At 46.2% G+C, this 16,834-nt stretch overlaps 1 protein-coding gene across 1 annotated transcript in view; it reads right to left on the bottom strand.

The window, feature by feature from the left end:
* The window catches only part of LOC146813328 (C-type lectin domain family 2 member L-like), a 111,468-nt gene that overhangs the window by 66,649 nt on the left and 27,985 nt on the right, over nucleotides 1-16,834 (bottom strand). Inside the window, exon 2 of the mRNA XM_085620142.1 lies at nucleotides 2,071-2,154. Coding sequence (XP_085476268.1) covers nucleotides 2,071-2,154 — 84 coding nt within the window. The remainder of the gene's footprint in view (nucleotides 1-2,070; nucleotides 2,155-16,834) is intronic.

The following is a 16,834-nucleotide window of genomic DNA, read 5'->3' as shown; positions in this document are numbered from 1 at the left end:
GCATTAAGCTAGGGATACATGCGTGCAAAGTGTATACGGATCGATTCTGTTTTAAAAATAAAATTAAAGGTAAAGTTCAACAGCCACCAAGGCTCGTTTGTTTGTTTGCGACACCCACAGTGGCGTAGCAAGGTCAGGTGGTACCCGGTGCGGAAACTTTCTTGTCACCCCGGCTTGACAAAATGGCAAAAATGTGTGTTTAAAACACATTTTTGCCATTTTGTCATGCCGGGGTGACAAGTGTCATCACTGAGGGACACCCCCCTTCCTATGCCCTTGGACACTGAGCACAATCTACATGCTTTTTCAATACAGATTCTGTTTTGTGCAAAACAGTAATCAGTCTCTTTATTGCGTTCTGTATTAACGCAACATTTCGACATCCAATTTCAGTTTAATTGGCCATTGTGATTGTTTATTATTAAGTATTCTTACCTTGTCCACATAAACCACTGTCTTTCTATATATACTCTATGCCCTGGTTGCCTCTGAGTAGAGTCGCCCTTGTTTCTTTGACACCGTTTTTTTCCAAAGGCATCACTTTTCATGCATTCACACTAATAAACGCTGGCAAAAAGTTATTTAAAATGTGTATAATTTTTCTTTTTTTATTCATTTCTAATAGAGTGGTTTGTACTGCTGATTTTCTTTAAGTTACAGAGCAGGAGGCTTAAGTCCCAGTCCCAAGTAAACAGTGCTTATCGAGACTAGGGTTAGGCATAATTGACATAATTCAGTGTAGCGTAATCATGTGGAATTACCTAAAAATTCAGCAAGATTATGGCATTTAGTGCTAGTGTCTTACGACAAAAATGCACCCTTGCATCCAGAATGGACACAAGGGTTCATTTTGTGCTAAGAAATAGTGCTAAATGCAACAGGACATGAATACCGAGTGTTAGCAGCAGCTCACGCTTGCTAAATGTACTTAGGTAGGATTTTCCTCCAAGTTACTCCCAGCGTTTAGTGCTAATTTCTTAGTGCAAAATGCACCCTTGCATCCAAAATGGACACACGCATGCATTTTGTGTGTAATCATGTTATGATTGGTAGTTCTGCATCGTAAGGTAACACGGAATTACCGAAATAGGGGTGGGACGTATTTTGATGGTGGCACAATCTGCACTTCAGGTAATTGGCCAAGTTTCTTCAGATTTTTAACTTTGCAGGTATAAAATATTTCCATCCCAAAAATATTAACGTGAAATAACTTGAGAGGACTTTCTACCTATAGCAATATCACACGACCGCAAAAAAATGTTCTACTACATTTTTCAACCTCACGCCTTATTTGAGCTGAAACTATCTGGTAGTACTATATATTTTGTGAAATTTACCAAGATTGGAAAGGTTTTTTTGCTTTTTTTTTTTAATAAAACACTCCTAAAGTTACACCTTTGCAACCCTTTAGACAGAAGGACAAGAAAAAAAATACACACATATGGGCATATTATCAAGAAACGGAGTTAAAATTATCGCTGATTTAGCGCCAGAAAACTGCCGCTAAAGCGGCGATAATGGGCTTGATAATATGCCGCAGAGAATTCCAATAGAAGCCCATGTTCTGGTGTCAACATGGGCTTCTATTGGAATTCTCTGCGGCATATTATCAAGCCCATTATCGCCGCTTTAGTGTTATTTTTCTGCCGCTAAAGCGGCGATAATTTTAACTCTGTGCCTGATAATATTCCCCTTAGTTTGAGGGGACAAAGACGAACAAGCAAAGAGCGAAAGGAGTTAAGTGGAAGATGAATCTCATTTACTATACAACATGTATTGTCATAATACACTGTCTAATGCGGACTTATATATTACAAACAAAAGATACTGTGAAAGGCCTGTAGTCTATACGGCTGAAGTCTTTGGAGAAGCAGAACATAAAAAAGCAGATGTAGAAGTGATGGAGAAAGTAGTTACTGCAGTAAAGAATGAGCAAAGGAATTGCTTTTGTTCAAGACCCCACATCTACAGATTATCTATGCAATTAGAATCAAGTCTAACTAAATATCATCAGCAGAGCCAAATGACGTAACATTGATTAATAATATTCAGTTTACATAAAATACTCACGAGAGAAGTATAATGGAGTCAAGAGAAGACATAAAATTATCAGCCCGACCACAGCAGCAGCGGTCTTTTTGTTTGATGTTAAGCCTAAGAGAGAAGAGACAAAAGCATCATCTTTCTTTCCATCTACACAACAAACACTGTTGATTGAAGGAGTAATTGGACCCCACTCCATCCCTCCAGCCAGACCTCCTGCTCTCAGGAGTGTCAGTGTTGGTTCACACCTAGAACCTCTCTAGTTCACCACATTTGCATCTCAACAAGTCCTTGTTGAAGATACCTGAACACTTTGGGCAATGAGATACCTGAGCTGACATCCTAATTAGCCCCTTAGTTGGAAGTGAAATTGTAGAAAGTAACAGAAAAAGGTGATGCTGAAGTTGAGAGTTGGTCCACATAGTGAGAGGATTATGCATGAACCACCGGGACACCCTCTGAGTAGCACCGATGGAAGACTTATCCCAGAGGATGCTGCCAATGTGGCAGCAGGTGTGTGGTGTGGTGTGGTGTGGTGTGGTGTGGTGTGGTGTGGTGTGGTGTGGTGTGGTGTGGTGTGGTGTGGTGTGGTGTGGTGTGGTGTGGTGTGGTGTGGTGTGGTGTGGTGTGGTGTGGTGTGGTGTGTGTGTGTGTGTGTGTGTGTGTGTGTGTGTGTGTGTGTGTGTGTGTAGGGCAGTGTGTCCCTTTAAATGTTCGTGTTTACCTTGTCTGAAATTATGGAGTGTGGCAGAATTTCTAAGCTCCTCTGTAAGTACTGCTCTCGGGCAAAGGACAGCGTAGGCAAGTGGGACTAGAATGCAAAATATAACCCCTCATTAAAGGAAAGCCTCTCTCATTCGTCATTTCAAATTGATTTTCAATATATCTATTTTCACAAGGTGGCACTCTAATCTCTCTACATGTTTAGGGGTGTGGGGGAATGGGGCAAGTTACTAAACTGTAATGTTATTTTTTTTTTTATTTTTTTTTTATTAGTTTTATTAGCATGTTTTAACAAAAAGTAGGCAAAACATACAATGGCAACATGTGAACAACTTACAGGTCATGGCACAACAACATCCTTCGTCCAGCATGCAACAACATGCAAGTGCAGTGACATTACATCATACCTGGTGTTTGTTGCTAAATATGATTAGGCAACTTGGTGTGTTTGTAAATATTGAATTAAATATTTCCAGTAGTCCCTAGGCTTGGACCCCGTGGGCAGCTCCTCTTCATAGGTTTACAACGCGTCCCTGCAATAAGTCAGATCCTGAATCCAGTGTTTGACCCTGGGCACCACGCCGCCCCCCCAACACAATGACACTCTTCTCTTGGCAAATAACAATGCAATCAGACAAAATTTACGTTTGTTTGCTCTAATCCCGGGCAGTAAGCCCAACAGGCATGTCCGAGCAGTGCATTCAAGTTCTGTATCCACCATTTCACCCAATACATGTACCACCCTTTGCCAGTATTCCGCCACCGCTCCACAGTGCCACGCCAGATGTATAAAATCTGCCGGGTCTGTCCCGCAGCGGCGGCACTTAGCGTCCGACCTCAACCCAAATTTATAAAGCCGTGCAGGAGTGTAATATGTCTGATGGAGGTATTTATAGTGCAGCATACGTAAGTTCCCATTCGGTGTCAACATACCAGTGATTGAACAGGCCAGAACCCAGTCCTCCTCCGTCAAGGGGGCCGGCAGGCTACAGTTCCACCGCTCCATTGCCTTGTGCGTTGTATCAGCAATGTCTGTCTGCAGCGCTGCATATAGTCTGGACACTAACTTTTTCGCAGTAGGGGTTGTGATCTGCAACTGCAAAGCAGACAATTGGGGAGGTTCCGCAAGATGCGTCGGGTATAATTTCTGCAACGCTCTCTGTAGCCTATAGTGTGTGAACTGAAATAATAACGTTGGGTTACTAATGAACGCCAGTTCCTCGCATGATTTGAACGATCCGCCTTCATACAAGTCCCCCATGGTAACCAGGCCTATCTGCTTGAGCAAATCCATATCAACCTTCTCCTGAGTAACGGAGAGCTCAGGGTGATGCTGTAGCTGCAGCGCCGGAGCATACAGTGGAAGTTTGTGCGCTTTCCCACCCATAATTTGCCAGGCTCTATTTGTCGCGTTAATAGTATTTATGTCCCGACTATGCAGCGGAGGTCTCTTATGCGTTATAATAGCATTCAGCGGGATAGGGTGTGCATCACCCTCTTCAATTGCAGCATGCGTAAGGAATGGGACCGGATGGTACCAAAAATGCACATATTGCGCCTGTGCGCATAAATAGTAGAGTAAGAAATCCGGAATCCTGAAACCACCCTGCATGTACGGTAATGTGAGAGAACGCAATTCTATCCTAGCATGCTTCCCCGCCCATATAAGGCGGAGGGTCATGGCTGATATCCTGCGAAATACCTCCGATGGGGGCTGTATCGGAATGTTGTTAAAAAGGTACAACAGCTTTGGAAGAATAACCATCTTGACTATGGCTATGCGATCGGCCAGTGACAGTGGCAGCTGGATCCAGCGCCCTATTTTATCTTCCAGTGTCTCGATCACCCGCCCATAGTTTGTGCGTATCACCACTTCAGGGTCTCGATGGTACCAGACGCCCAAGTATCTCACAGGCTCCGACTGCCACTCCAGTGGGAAGTCCACTGCACAGGGGACAGTGGTGTCCGTCAAGGGTATGATCACTGATTACCAGTTAATAGTAAGACCAGAATGTTGCCCGAATTTTATATATTCACGCAATAACGAATTCAAGTTCGTCTCAGGATCGCGCATATAGAGTGGCATGTCATCTGCATATAGCGAGATGTGCAGTGGTCTTTGAGGAAACTGGAGCGCCGAGTGATGGTGTTTTTGTCTAATTTTGCAGGCCAATGGCTCCAGTGCAATTGCGAATAATAATGGAGACAGCGGGCATCCCTGCCTCGTGCCTCTCGCGATTTTGATCGGGTCGGAGATGTATCTATTAACCTTTATCCTCGCCGTCGGTTCCGTGTAAAGGAGAGTCACCCATTGCAGGAAAAGCGGGGGGAAGCCCATACGTTGCATGATGGTATATAAGTAAGGCCACTCAATCGAATCAAATGCTTTGGCAGCATCCAGTAATACCGCCGCCGCCTTAGTTTGAGGAAGCAGGTAATGCGAGAGGGCGAAAATTGTCCTAGTGTTGTGGGTAGTAGACCTGGAGGGGATAAACCCCGACTGATCCGGTAATATCAATTTAGGCATCAGTGGCTGCAGCCGAATGGCCAGAAGCCTAGCCAGGATCTTGGTGTCCACATTGAGTAGGGACAACGGGCGATACGAATCGCACTGCTCAGGGTCTTTATTTGGTTTTAACAATGCAATCAGCATGGCCTCACGCAGTGTCGGCGGCAGTCGTTGCCTTTCATGGGCATCCCCATACATTGCAACTAAATGCGGCGCCAGCTGGTCCACAAATGCCTTGTAGAATTCACATGTAAATCCATCGGGGCCCGAGGCTTTCCCATTAGGCAGGGATTTGATCACCTCCTCCACCGTGACTGGAAGTGACAAATATTCCCTCTGTCTGTCCGACATCCATGCTATTGCAACATCCTCTAAGTAGTCCATTATCACCTCAGGTGGCTCTGTAGGGCGTGATGCATACAGAGTTTCATATGTAGTCATGAACTCCCGCAGAATACCCTGTGTGTCGTGCTTTAGTGACCCCGCGGCATCTTTTACCGCATGCACAGTGTGTGTCCGAGAACCGGAACAGATCTTAGCTGCCAAACACCTACCGGGTCTGCCACCCTCACCATATTGACGCGCCGTTGTACGCTTGGTTACGTATTTAAGCTCATCTTCAGCATAGGATTGATACTCAGACAATACTTCCATAATGGTGCCCAGGATTTTCGTGTCGTGCGTGATGCACTGTATCCGTATAGACAGAATCCAACAGCGCCTTGGCATTGAACCTCCAGCTATATGGTGGTGGTGCGTAGTGTGGTATATTTAAAGACAAAAGCACAGGGCTGTGGTCTGATAGAGTTCTGGGGAGATGGGCAATGGAACTCGTCCACGACAGCACCTCATCCGAACCTACCCAATAATCCAGACGGGACCAGCTACCATGTGCAGCCGAGATGTGCGTGGCTTCCCTAAGCACAGCGTGCCGGACTCTCCAAATATCCGTTAAATGTCTGACAACCATGACATCCCTCAGCTTACCCAAGGCCTTTTTGTGTGGTTCAGCCGACCCATCCGATCTGACAAGCTTATCATTGAGTGCGAGATTAAAATCTCCCCCCCAGAGCAGAGGAATATCAGGGGAGTTACTCAGTGTACGCCAGATTGTATGATAAAAGTCAGGGTCGTCTACATTCGGACCATACGTGTTCAGTAACGCTATTCTCTGACCCCTTACCATACCCTTTATAAGAACAAATCTCCCGGCTTCGTCCGCGACAGTGTCTTCTACATTGAACTGTACACCCTTTCTAATCAGGATCATGACTCCTCTGGAATAGGAAGAATATGAGGAGCTTTTTATGACCTCCGCCCACCTTTTCCCTATGTGAACAGGGGAGGCCGGTGACAGATGTGTTTCCTGCAATAGGGCAATTTCAATGTGATGCCTGTCTAAGTATGCAAATACCTGCCTGATTTTTCTAGGGTTGTTAAGTCCTCTCACATTCCAGGTCAGCAATTTCAAGGGAGTAGCACGGGATTTCATCTCAGCCATCGGACACAGTGCAACCACCAAGTTTCGGACGGATATTCAATTACACCATAGTAGTCCGAAATAAACAGCAGCATCAACTTGTACAACCGTATGCAATACTGGGGTTCAGCCATGTTTCTCATGCACCATAACCTGCTTAACAGTCCCCAACAGTTGTGAACCCACCCCCCGCCCACTTCAGCAACCCAACCATGCCAAAGCCATACCCCACCCCTATATAACAACATAGTGTAACAGAAAGTGGGGAGCACCCGCTTCGGGGATCCACCGAGAGCTCACCACTCCATCCATTAAAATGGATGTGATCAGGCAATCATGATCTATGCGAGGCATCCCAACCACAACCCACCATACCCACCCGGTATGCCAGGAGGATAATAAATCTCAACAAGTCTCTGCCTGGAGTCAAACGCCGTTATCTCCTCACATAGGGTCAGCCAGTGTAAATCGCTAATGTAATTCAATGGCGTGCCATCAGCCCGCGCCACCCTGGCAGCAAGGTCCTTCCCACAATTTATCTTTTCCAATCAAATCCAGTCTCCAAACCAGACATTCTGGCAATCATTACTGTGGTACATAGCAACGATCACCTCCATTGCCCAAGCGCCCACCCTCCGAACACAGTCCACATGACAGTTATCCCCAGCCCAACATTTGCATTTCGGTGAGTCCAATACAGGAGGGCCCGGCACAGCCCCGGCCACATCCTCCATGTACACCAGTGTCATTTTGCGCCACCCATGTCCAATCCCCGCTAAGGCACAGCGCACCCAAGCGGACCAATCCTCCACAATAGAGCATGTATAGATCTTACCGGCACAGGTCAACCAGTGTGCAACAGCCACCTCAGCCCAGTTCAGTATTCGGATCGGAGTCCCGGCGCTGCTCCACCTGTCGCCGCTCCCTGCGTTTCCCTCCGAGCTTCTTGATGAATTCCTGCGCCGCTTTCGGTGTTGGGAGAATGGTCTGCCGGCCCTCATGTGTCACTCGGAGTCTCGCCGGATAGAGCATGGCGTATTCAATATTCAAGTCACGTAATCTCTTCTTAGCAGAGTTGAATTCCTTGCGCGCCACTTGAACCGCCATCGTGAAGTCCGGGAAGAACTCCAGTGCGTTACCCTGGTAGGTGACTTGCCGTTTCTCATGAGCCAGCCTTAAGATGGTATCCCGGGCTCGATAGTTCAGAACACGGGCAACAATCACTCGGGGAGCAGCGCCTGGCTTCGGACGCGGGGCAAGAGTCCTGTGGGCACGCTCCACCACAAAAATAGCAGAGAGATTTTCCACTCCGAACACATTTCTGACCAGCTCCTCGATATATGTTTCCATTCTGCCCGTGTTTGTGGATTCCGGAATTCCCGCGATTCGAATGTTATTACGCCTCGATCGCGCTTCCAAATCCTTCGCCTTGTTCCTGACAACTTCAAGTAGCTTCTCCATCTCCGCGCACTTCTGCGCTGTACCATGCGCCTCGTCCTCCACCGTCGATATACGGGACTCCGCCTCCTCCAGTCGCTCTCCATGGTCGTCCAGCTTAGCCGACATGTTGTCCACCCGTAAGGTTATGGTGTCTAATTTGCCATTAATGTCCTGCAGACTGCGCTGTATGGCCTGCAACACTCCCTCCATACCCGCAGACGCCTCTATGGGTGGCACAGGATCCGTCACCGGGGGCGTCGCCGCTTCCTTCGTGGTCTTTTTGGTGTCAAACGGCAGCTTTGACTGTGTCTTGTCCGGTTTCCCCATCACTATGCCGCGTAGATATCACCCCCCGCAGCAGTTGACAGGCCCCAGGCCTCGCACCAGACTCAGGCTACCAGGTATGCACAACGCCGAGAAGGACACCTCCCAGGTCGGTTCCGCAGTAAAGAAGCCCTCAAAAGTTACAGGTTGGCACGCATGAAGGACGGTCGACCATCACCAGGCTGATTTACAGAGAGCAAGGAATCACAAATGCGGCAACGATAAGTTACAGCAGAAGAGTTGGAGCGCCTCCGACAAATGGGTCACATGTGCGCATTGCGTGCATACAGGATGATCCCTCAGTGTCCATTACATGCCATCCACCACCTGGGGCTGGTAGCTCGCCGATCATGCCAAATAGCAGGGTACATGCGCGGGGTGGCCCTCACACGGATGCCCACAACGAAATGCACTCCCCGCTGTCCTCCGAAATCACCCCCACAGGCAGTCAACGCGAACATGCGGCGCGACTGCCACCAGCCGGATCTAGCTCCCAGCGCCCAGTCACCTGCCACAATAGCGCAACGTGGGAGAGACATCCATATACTTCGTTAGTCCGCAGGTAGCACTCAGGGGACCGTCCCCACCGCAGTTTACGTGCGCAGTCTTACCCTCAAATTGCACCCGTAGCACACCAGTCAAAGCAGGCAAGGGGCATTACATGTCCAGACCTCCGCAATCGTGGCCGATGTGCACGACATGGACAGTCCTCCGCTCTGCCGTCAGCCAGCTCCGCCATGCCAGATCGCTGCGCACCGTGAAATCTTCCATGTATCGTGCGTTCTATATCTCGGGTCAGTCGGGTCTGCCAGACCAGCCCCAACATCCGAGTCTCCACCGCTACTCGGCCCTCCGGGCTCCGAAGCTCAACCCGTCAGAGCCAAGCCGCCACGACCCGCTCCCCAGCTGCCACACACCGGCGATACTGCGGCCGCAGGGCGCCGCCATTTTGAATGCGCTGTATGCCGGAGTCTTCGCTACTTCTTCGGAGGACGATTATCCGAACAGGAGCGCTTTATGGTACTTCGCAGGTCACTCCACGTTTAGCCCAGATCTTCCGACATCAGGTCGTGTGGATTGCAGGGGGACACAACTCCGCCACGTCCCAGATCACGCCGTTGTTTGTGCCTGATCGGCGGAGCTGTCTCACGAGGCAGCCATTCCGCTGTGGGCTCTCTAGCGCCCCCCTCAACTGTAATGTTATTTTGTTCTTAAAATCAATAAACGTTTTTTTAAACGTAAACATTTTTTTTTTTTCAATTGAGCGGAAGAGAAGCCGGAATCCAGGAGGCCGGATTCTGTGTGTTGCTTTGTATTTTCCCTACAAGGGAGTGGAAGCGTTATTAAAGAAAGATGTTTGGAAAAAGGCCCCTGTAGAGTAATAAGATACAACAGAATGATGGTGATCAACTGTAAGGCCTACGTTTTGTTACCAAAAAAAATAATAGGTTATGGTGAATTTCCCCTAGGGGTGGGCGGAATTTGCGAAAGCGACTTCCGAAAATTATCGCGAAAATGTTAAAAATCTCCGCAAACAAGCGGAAATATCGCGAAGATGCGGAAGTTTTTTTCCGGCATGTTCGCGAGATTTTCTGCATGGTTGCGGGTCGCCAACTTACCCATGTGGTTGCTTGCGGGCGCGGCCATCTTGTTTTCAGTTGTCTCGCGGTGCATGATCGCGAGAAAAAAGACGTGATCGCGCGACGCATGACGTCACTGCGGACGCGAACTGTCGCGAGACAGCGCAAATGGCTAAAACAATACAACATCTCATGGAGAACGCGACCGGATCGGGAAAACTTGTCGGCGAACGCGGGGATTCAGGTAAGGCGATCGCGCGCGCGAGAATGTATTATTTTACAGCGCGAGCAAGAACCAAATTATCGCAAAGCTGCGGAATGCGGAAATTTTGACATTTCCGCGCTCTCCGCGGAACGCGGAAATGCCAAATTATCGCAAATTCCGCGAACGGAACGGAAATTTTGCCCAGGCCTAATTTCTATGTCTATGTCTAATTCAGACACATGACCAATTTAAATGCACGTTTTTTCAACTGCTTACTGTCATCATCATCCTCATCATCAATAAAACTGTATTCGTTTTTTTACAACCATAAAAGTATACACTAAGCAGCATAGAAGACAATAAAATAAGCAATTAGAACCATAGAATATACAATACATTTCTTAAGCTTATAGTTAACATATCCTTAAAGTAAGAAATAAATATCTTTAAAAATGTTCATTTAAAAACAAGCTGTTAAGTGTTATAATTGTATGCCACAGAACTAGCAAGGGTTTGTGTTCAAGGAGGTGTAGAGCTAGCCACACTGGCATTTTCTAGTTTATACATACAGACACTGCACAACATGAATCCCCTATTTAGGTACTATTCTTTCAGAGCAGGAAGCATTATGCAGTTTGCAGATACAGAGAAAGCTTTTTAAGTTCAGTTGCACAATTTGTTATCCCTCAAGTACAAACAGACTGAGAATTTTTCAAAACTAATAAAACTTTCTGAAATTAAAAAACTGACTACAAAGTGAACCTAAGGGGCTATATTGCTCTCATTGACATCTTTACTATACCCAAGCTCCCAGGATTACTAGGTAGCTCCATCCTTTTTCACTATTCCAGTCCCAGGCAGGGACCATTCATATGCCAATCAAACTAGGTTGTGTTCTAGGAATGATGTGGCGCAGGTATGGGCCTTGTAAAGAACCGGCACCGCATCAGCACCCACCTATCAATCACTGCATCTTACTAAACAACAGGGCGTCAGAAGAATGGAGCATGGACACAGGCCTCTTTCAAGGCAAGGTCCCGGTCTATGGAATTAACCCAACCCTTGGATGAGGGCAAACCCCAGCCTCCTCCATCTCAGGAAACTCTTGTAAAGAGAGCTATTCAGGTTGTAATTTGAGTAAAAATCGGTTATCCAAATAGGCTATGAGTGAAGAACACTACATAGGCACCCCTTCCACACATGGACACCCACTTTTTCCAGTACTTATGCTTGTCAAACTAACTGTAAGGAGATAGTGAAGCACCAGCTGCAAGAAGCAATAACCGGACATCATACTGCAATATGTGCTGTTTATCACCAACTAGTGCCTGACCTAGGGATGCTGAGCCCAAGGGGTCATTAATGCACAGTAATGCCCGAGACTGATTACGCCACAGATCCTTAGAAGTGTTGAGGGCGCGTGGGTTATGGTTCAGGGTGGAGTGTTTATTCCACATCACTGCCCAGGACAGTGTCAAAGAGGGGTCTTTGTCTGATCTGGAGTGGCTGTGCTTCATCCTGTGATTATCTCAGAGTAGCAGCTGACCATGGGGTTTGTCCGCGTGGGGGGTGGGGGGGGGCACAGACCACTCTACAGCATCTTGGGGGTAAAACTACTTCATGTTCTTTTTAATAGTCAGAGTGACTTCGAGGTTCAAAAGATGCTCTTTATTTTTGGTAACAACCGAACATAGGTTATATTTAATTTGAACTACCAGTATTTTTTCCCACTATCTGGGCAGCTTTACAGAGAGAAAGAAGTAGCAAATGAGCATGTAAAGTACAAAAAACTGTGACTTTTGTAACTGTAGGGCACAAACATTTAAATGGCCACAGATATATCTACACAGGTCTTTTCTCAGGGTGTGTTAGCGGGGCATTTGATTATGGGCATACTGCTCATGGTGCTGTGTATGGGTACTTCCTCCTGGCACTCTTTTCAGGGGACAATTTGAGTCGAATTGCTTCTAATTTAGCTAGACATACTGGGGGATTTACTTAGAAATAGCACAAATAAGTTCAAGAACCAAAGTGCTGCGTTGCTCTCGAGGGAGGGAGGGAGCTGCACCGGGCCATGACTACTATCATATGCCACTCTCTCTTTTCCCCAGTGCTGGGACACAAACAGGCTGCCGAGAGCCATGCACACACACCTTTGAACCACAGTGCAAAGGCATATGTGTGATGTCTTTCATAGGTTTGTACTGGTAGGGTTCCCTATAAGTAAAGAACAACTCACTATGCTTAGACTGACTTTAAAACTTTTCACACCCTGGATGAGTGATGTACAGTGCGGCATGCATACAATGTGTGAAATGTTAGGAGAAATAAAACAGTTTCGAACAATGTCTCCCACTTTAGGTACTCACCCCAACATTTTGGACTTATGCAGCTGTTATAAGTCACCCCTAGGGAAGGCCTCAGGAGCCAATAATGCCGGGTGACAGATATTACAAAGAAGGACAAGTTTATTTTAAGTTCTACCTGACCTGACAGTGAAAACTCACAACTGTTGTTTTCACTGAAGCAAGCCAGATATTCCAATCGGCTAAGATGGAGTTTCACTAGCCCAACCGGACAACACTACTAGACTCTGAAGAGCAGAAGAAGGACTGCACCTGCTGAACCTGTGGATATCGGAAAGAAAAGCTGAGTCAAGGAAGACTAAACCTGCTGAGCCAGGATTTCAAAACGAGAAGGGCTAGCCCTGCTGTTGAACCTGTAGCGAGAGACCATAAGGGCTGGACTAGCTCCCACTTGTGCCGAGGACCAGTAAGGGGATGCCAGGGGCTAGTTGGCCAGCCTCCTGTTAAGCTTCAGGTACAAAAGCTAAAGAAGCCTGGCACCTCCACAGAGCCCAGCTGACCATCTGCCACGGGACTTGCCATGGACTCCACTGGTGCAGCCCTTGAGATGGCGTCCCAGCCCTCAAGTGGCGCTAGAGTGTACTCCTTCTCCCCACAGAGCTGCAACTTGTAAGCCTAAAGCAAAAGGGAAAAAATGTCGGGGAGATAAGTTTTATACACTACCAATTTGTTGGTAGCCATGAATGCTGAGGCTTTCATTGGACTTCTGGACTTCCTCCGTCTACTGACATCGAACTCCAACACGGGACGCAATCTGCAGAGGACCTCGACGAAGAGCTCCTCACCAAGAAATAGAACCAGAAAAGTTTTTAAGTGTGAAGGTAAATGTTTGACTGGGATTAACCCGGCGCCTGCATCGGACCCGTGCTCTATCACGGTCATCCTGAAACTTTGACTTGCCCATAGACTGCCGCTAAGTGTGAAAAGCTGTAATTCACAAACCTTTTTGGAGTGTATTGCAGTGATTTATTAAAACATTGGAAAAATAATAACTTTGGTACCCTTCTTCAGATTTCGATCATTATGGTGTTTAAAGATAAAAATGTGCACTTTTTTTTATTAACTGGAGTGGGATTTTTATTGGATTGTGCTTCTTACTTAGTCACTGTTTTGCTACTGATAAATGCTTTACACTTGTTTTTCTTCGAGTTAAGCCTGACTGCTCTGTGCCACGGCCACCCAGGACTAAGCTAAGGTTTGATCTTAAAAAAGACCCTAACCTGATAACAGACTAGAAATTTAAACATACATTGACAAACGTAAGAAGTATGGTCTAAATTATCTATGAAAGCAATCAAATTTACCAAATTTGCAGGGTGAGTTGAATTCATATTCTAGCATCATCCTAGTTCGAGTAGCTGGGAAGGTGCTGAATGCGCGAAAACCTATCAGTAGCCCCACAGCTAAATATGTTTTTGAAAGATTTCAAAGCAATTCATTTGTTTTGCGTCAAAGTAAACAAAAGAGCTTTGCAGTGGAAAAAAACATTGCTGTTTTGGTCTTGCGTATCCGACAGCTTTTAGCGGTCTGTGGGTGAAAGCATTTTGTGAACCCTACCAAAAATTTGAAGCGAGCCTACGACACACCCATTGCTTATCATTGGTCGGCTTTATTGTCACTCTCAGTTGCTTGGTTTTTATTTCATAATGTGCCTTCCGCTTCTTATGTTTGTCCCTCCCCTGGAGAACATCAGATTCACAATCCTTCTACTTGGCTGAAGTGTATCCTTCCTCTGCTCACATTTAAGTAGCTACTTTTTTTTACTACTTATTTCAGCACTCCATGAGAGTGCACAATCTCTAGCTTTCTCCCATGTGTGCGGTCTACCCATAAAATACACACCCGCTACCCTCTGAATTGCTTCCCATTTCCTCCACATCCTCTCTCCCTCGCGTCCTGCCTTTTGGAAGGTGCAGCAGTTCTGACTTGCTGCCAAGCCCCCCTGGTTTAAGAAATAGGTTTTTGTGCAAGTAAAAATGATATATATTTTTTTTTATTTACTGCTCTGAGTGGCATTCGTCATCTTGAATCAGCATATACAAAATAAAAAATGCACTCATGTGTGGTGACGTATGCTTGCACGTCATCAAGCATGCCTACTGAATTACGTATTCTTGTGAAGCATATGAGCACCTAACCTCATTTCATCTTTTCTTTCTTCCCCTATGCTTCACAACATAAACATAGCCAATAGTTCTCAAAGGTGAGAGCTATTGGCTTTACAAATGCTACCTTTTTATTTTTACTGCTCTGTCAACGGGTGTGCGTTTTTTGCTCTCTTCAATTTGTAATGCTTCCCCAAGCTCTTAAGCTGCTTCCCCACCCCTCTCAGTTTTTTTTTGTTTTTTTAGGTGGAGCATTCAAGACCTGTTGTAACTTTTCTTGAGGGCTTAAAGTCATCCCCTTCTTTCCATTTGTTTGTTTTAGTGTCTTTTTAAAATCCTTGCTTGCTAGTGGTCAGTCCTGCCTCTTTGCCCCTCCTTATTCTCTTTCATTCCTCCCAGGCAGCAGGGACTTAGGGGCTGGCGATAAAATATTATCGCCGCTTTTTCGGCCGTAAAGCGGCGATAATCTTATCGCCTAATTAGCAAGGTCATGCTAACGCGTGAAACCTTGCTTTAGCGCCGGGATTCTTAACACCCAGCTTTGCATCTCTAATGAGATGCAAAGTGGGCGTTCCTGACCTGACATGACAGGAGAAATGTCGCTAAGCGACATTTCTCCTATCATCAAGCCCCACGGTATGAAGCATAGCGGCAAGAAAAGTAGCGATAACCCCTGTTATCGCTACTTTCATTACGCCTGCGTCAGGACTGATTTAGCCATGATATCCTATGGAAGGTGGATATCATGGCTAAGTTTGTGAGGCCCTATCATTAAGATAACGCCACATTGCGTGAGATTATCGCTGGGTTTCCTGCGATAATCTCACGTTAGGCAGTTAGCGTGAGGATTTTTATCGCCGAGTAGATAAGCGTTGCTAATAGCACGCTATCTCAGTGATAAAAATCCACGCTGGCCGGTGATAATTATCCTCACGCTAACAGCGCTCAGCGATAATTATCGCCAGTTGTTGCTGATATGCCCCAATGTACTGTATCATCACGTTTTGGTAGTATATATTTTCTTTGGGGGACTATTTTGTTCTTCGTTTCCGGGTCAGCGCTAGAGCTGCCTGCATTTTGTTATCTTTTCAGTGCTCCGACTTTCTGTAAACAGGCACGGGAAGGCAGCACAGCTGCCCCCTATGCCTTTTGATTGTGTGTGAGATTGAAAACAGGGCTTTTCATTTAATCAGCTCAGATATGTGAAGCATTTTAAAAGTACAAGGAAACTTGAGCGTTTCTTCCTCTACAAGAAGATGCTCACTCACAACCAATCGCGGTTTGGAGCTGCCCGGCAATGTATTAGGTCTGATGCCCTGTGTTTCTTTACTTAACCCAGAAAACCTTGCCTTCTTCAGAGGCCCACCCACCACCATCTGGAATTAGGTGTCTGTGAACAGCCGAGCAGGAATGCTACTGTCATCGCCTGCCTTGTGTGCTCGGAGGGCACACAATAACATGCCCCGGCTGCAGCCGTGAACAGCTCCCTTCTGAAAAAAAGTCAACTCTTCTCTTGGACAAATCAGCCTGCGCGGGAGCTCTTAACGAGACAAGGATTGCCCCCAACTCTGGTCGACACACATGAATTCATACCTTCCGGGTGGTGCATTCAGTATTGCTACAAAGGCCCTGGAAACCCAGCAATTGCCTTGTATCTTTCAAAACCTGGTGTTAACATGAAAGTGGCCACTCGTTCCTTATTGAATTTAAAGCTAGGCATGAGGGTCTACTGTGCGACCAATGTTGTGCTCACATTGGGGCATATCAACAAGGGCTTTTAAGTGCGCTTAGAGATAATTATCGCCAGTTGTTGTTGATATTCCCCATTGTTACCAAATACTCCTTAGTGTGCTAGGGTTAAAAGCAAGCAAGTAAGTGGTTTACAGAAGAGGTAAGATATTGTGACTGATTTAAAAGTGGTGGTTTCAGGAAGAGGCTTTCATGTCACGTAAAAGTGTATTTATTTTGCTTTAAATCCTTTTATCCATTTTTTTTTTTTTTTTGTAACAACTTTTTTTATTATTTTCCATTTCCATCTCAGCATCAGTTTTATCCAAAG

The sequence above is a fragment of the Triturus cristatus genome, chromosome 7, assembly GCF_964204655.1.
Source record: "Triturus cristatus chromosome 7, aTriCri1.1, whole genome shotgun sequence".
Taxonomy (NCBI): domain Eukaryota; kingdom Metazoa; phylum Chordata; class Amphibia; order Caudata; family Salamandridae; genus Triturus; species Triturus cristatus.
This window is presented reverse-complemented; position numbering and strand designations above follow the sequence as displayed.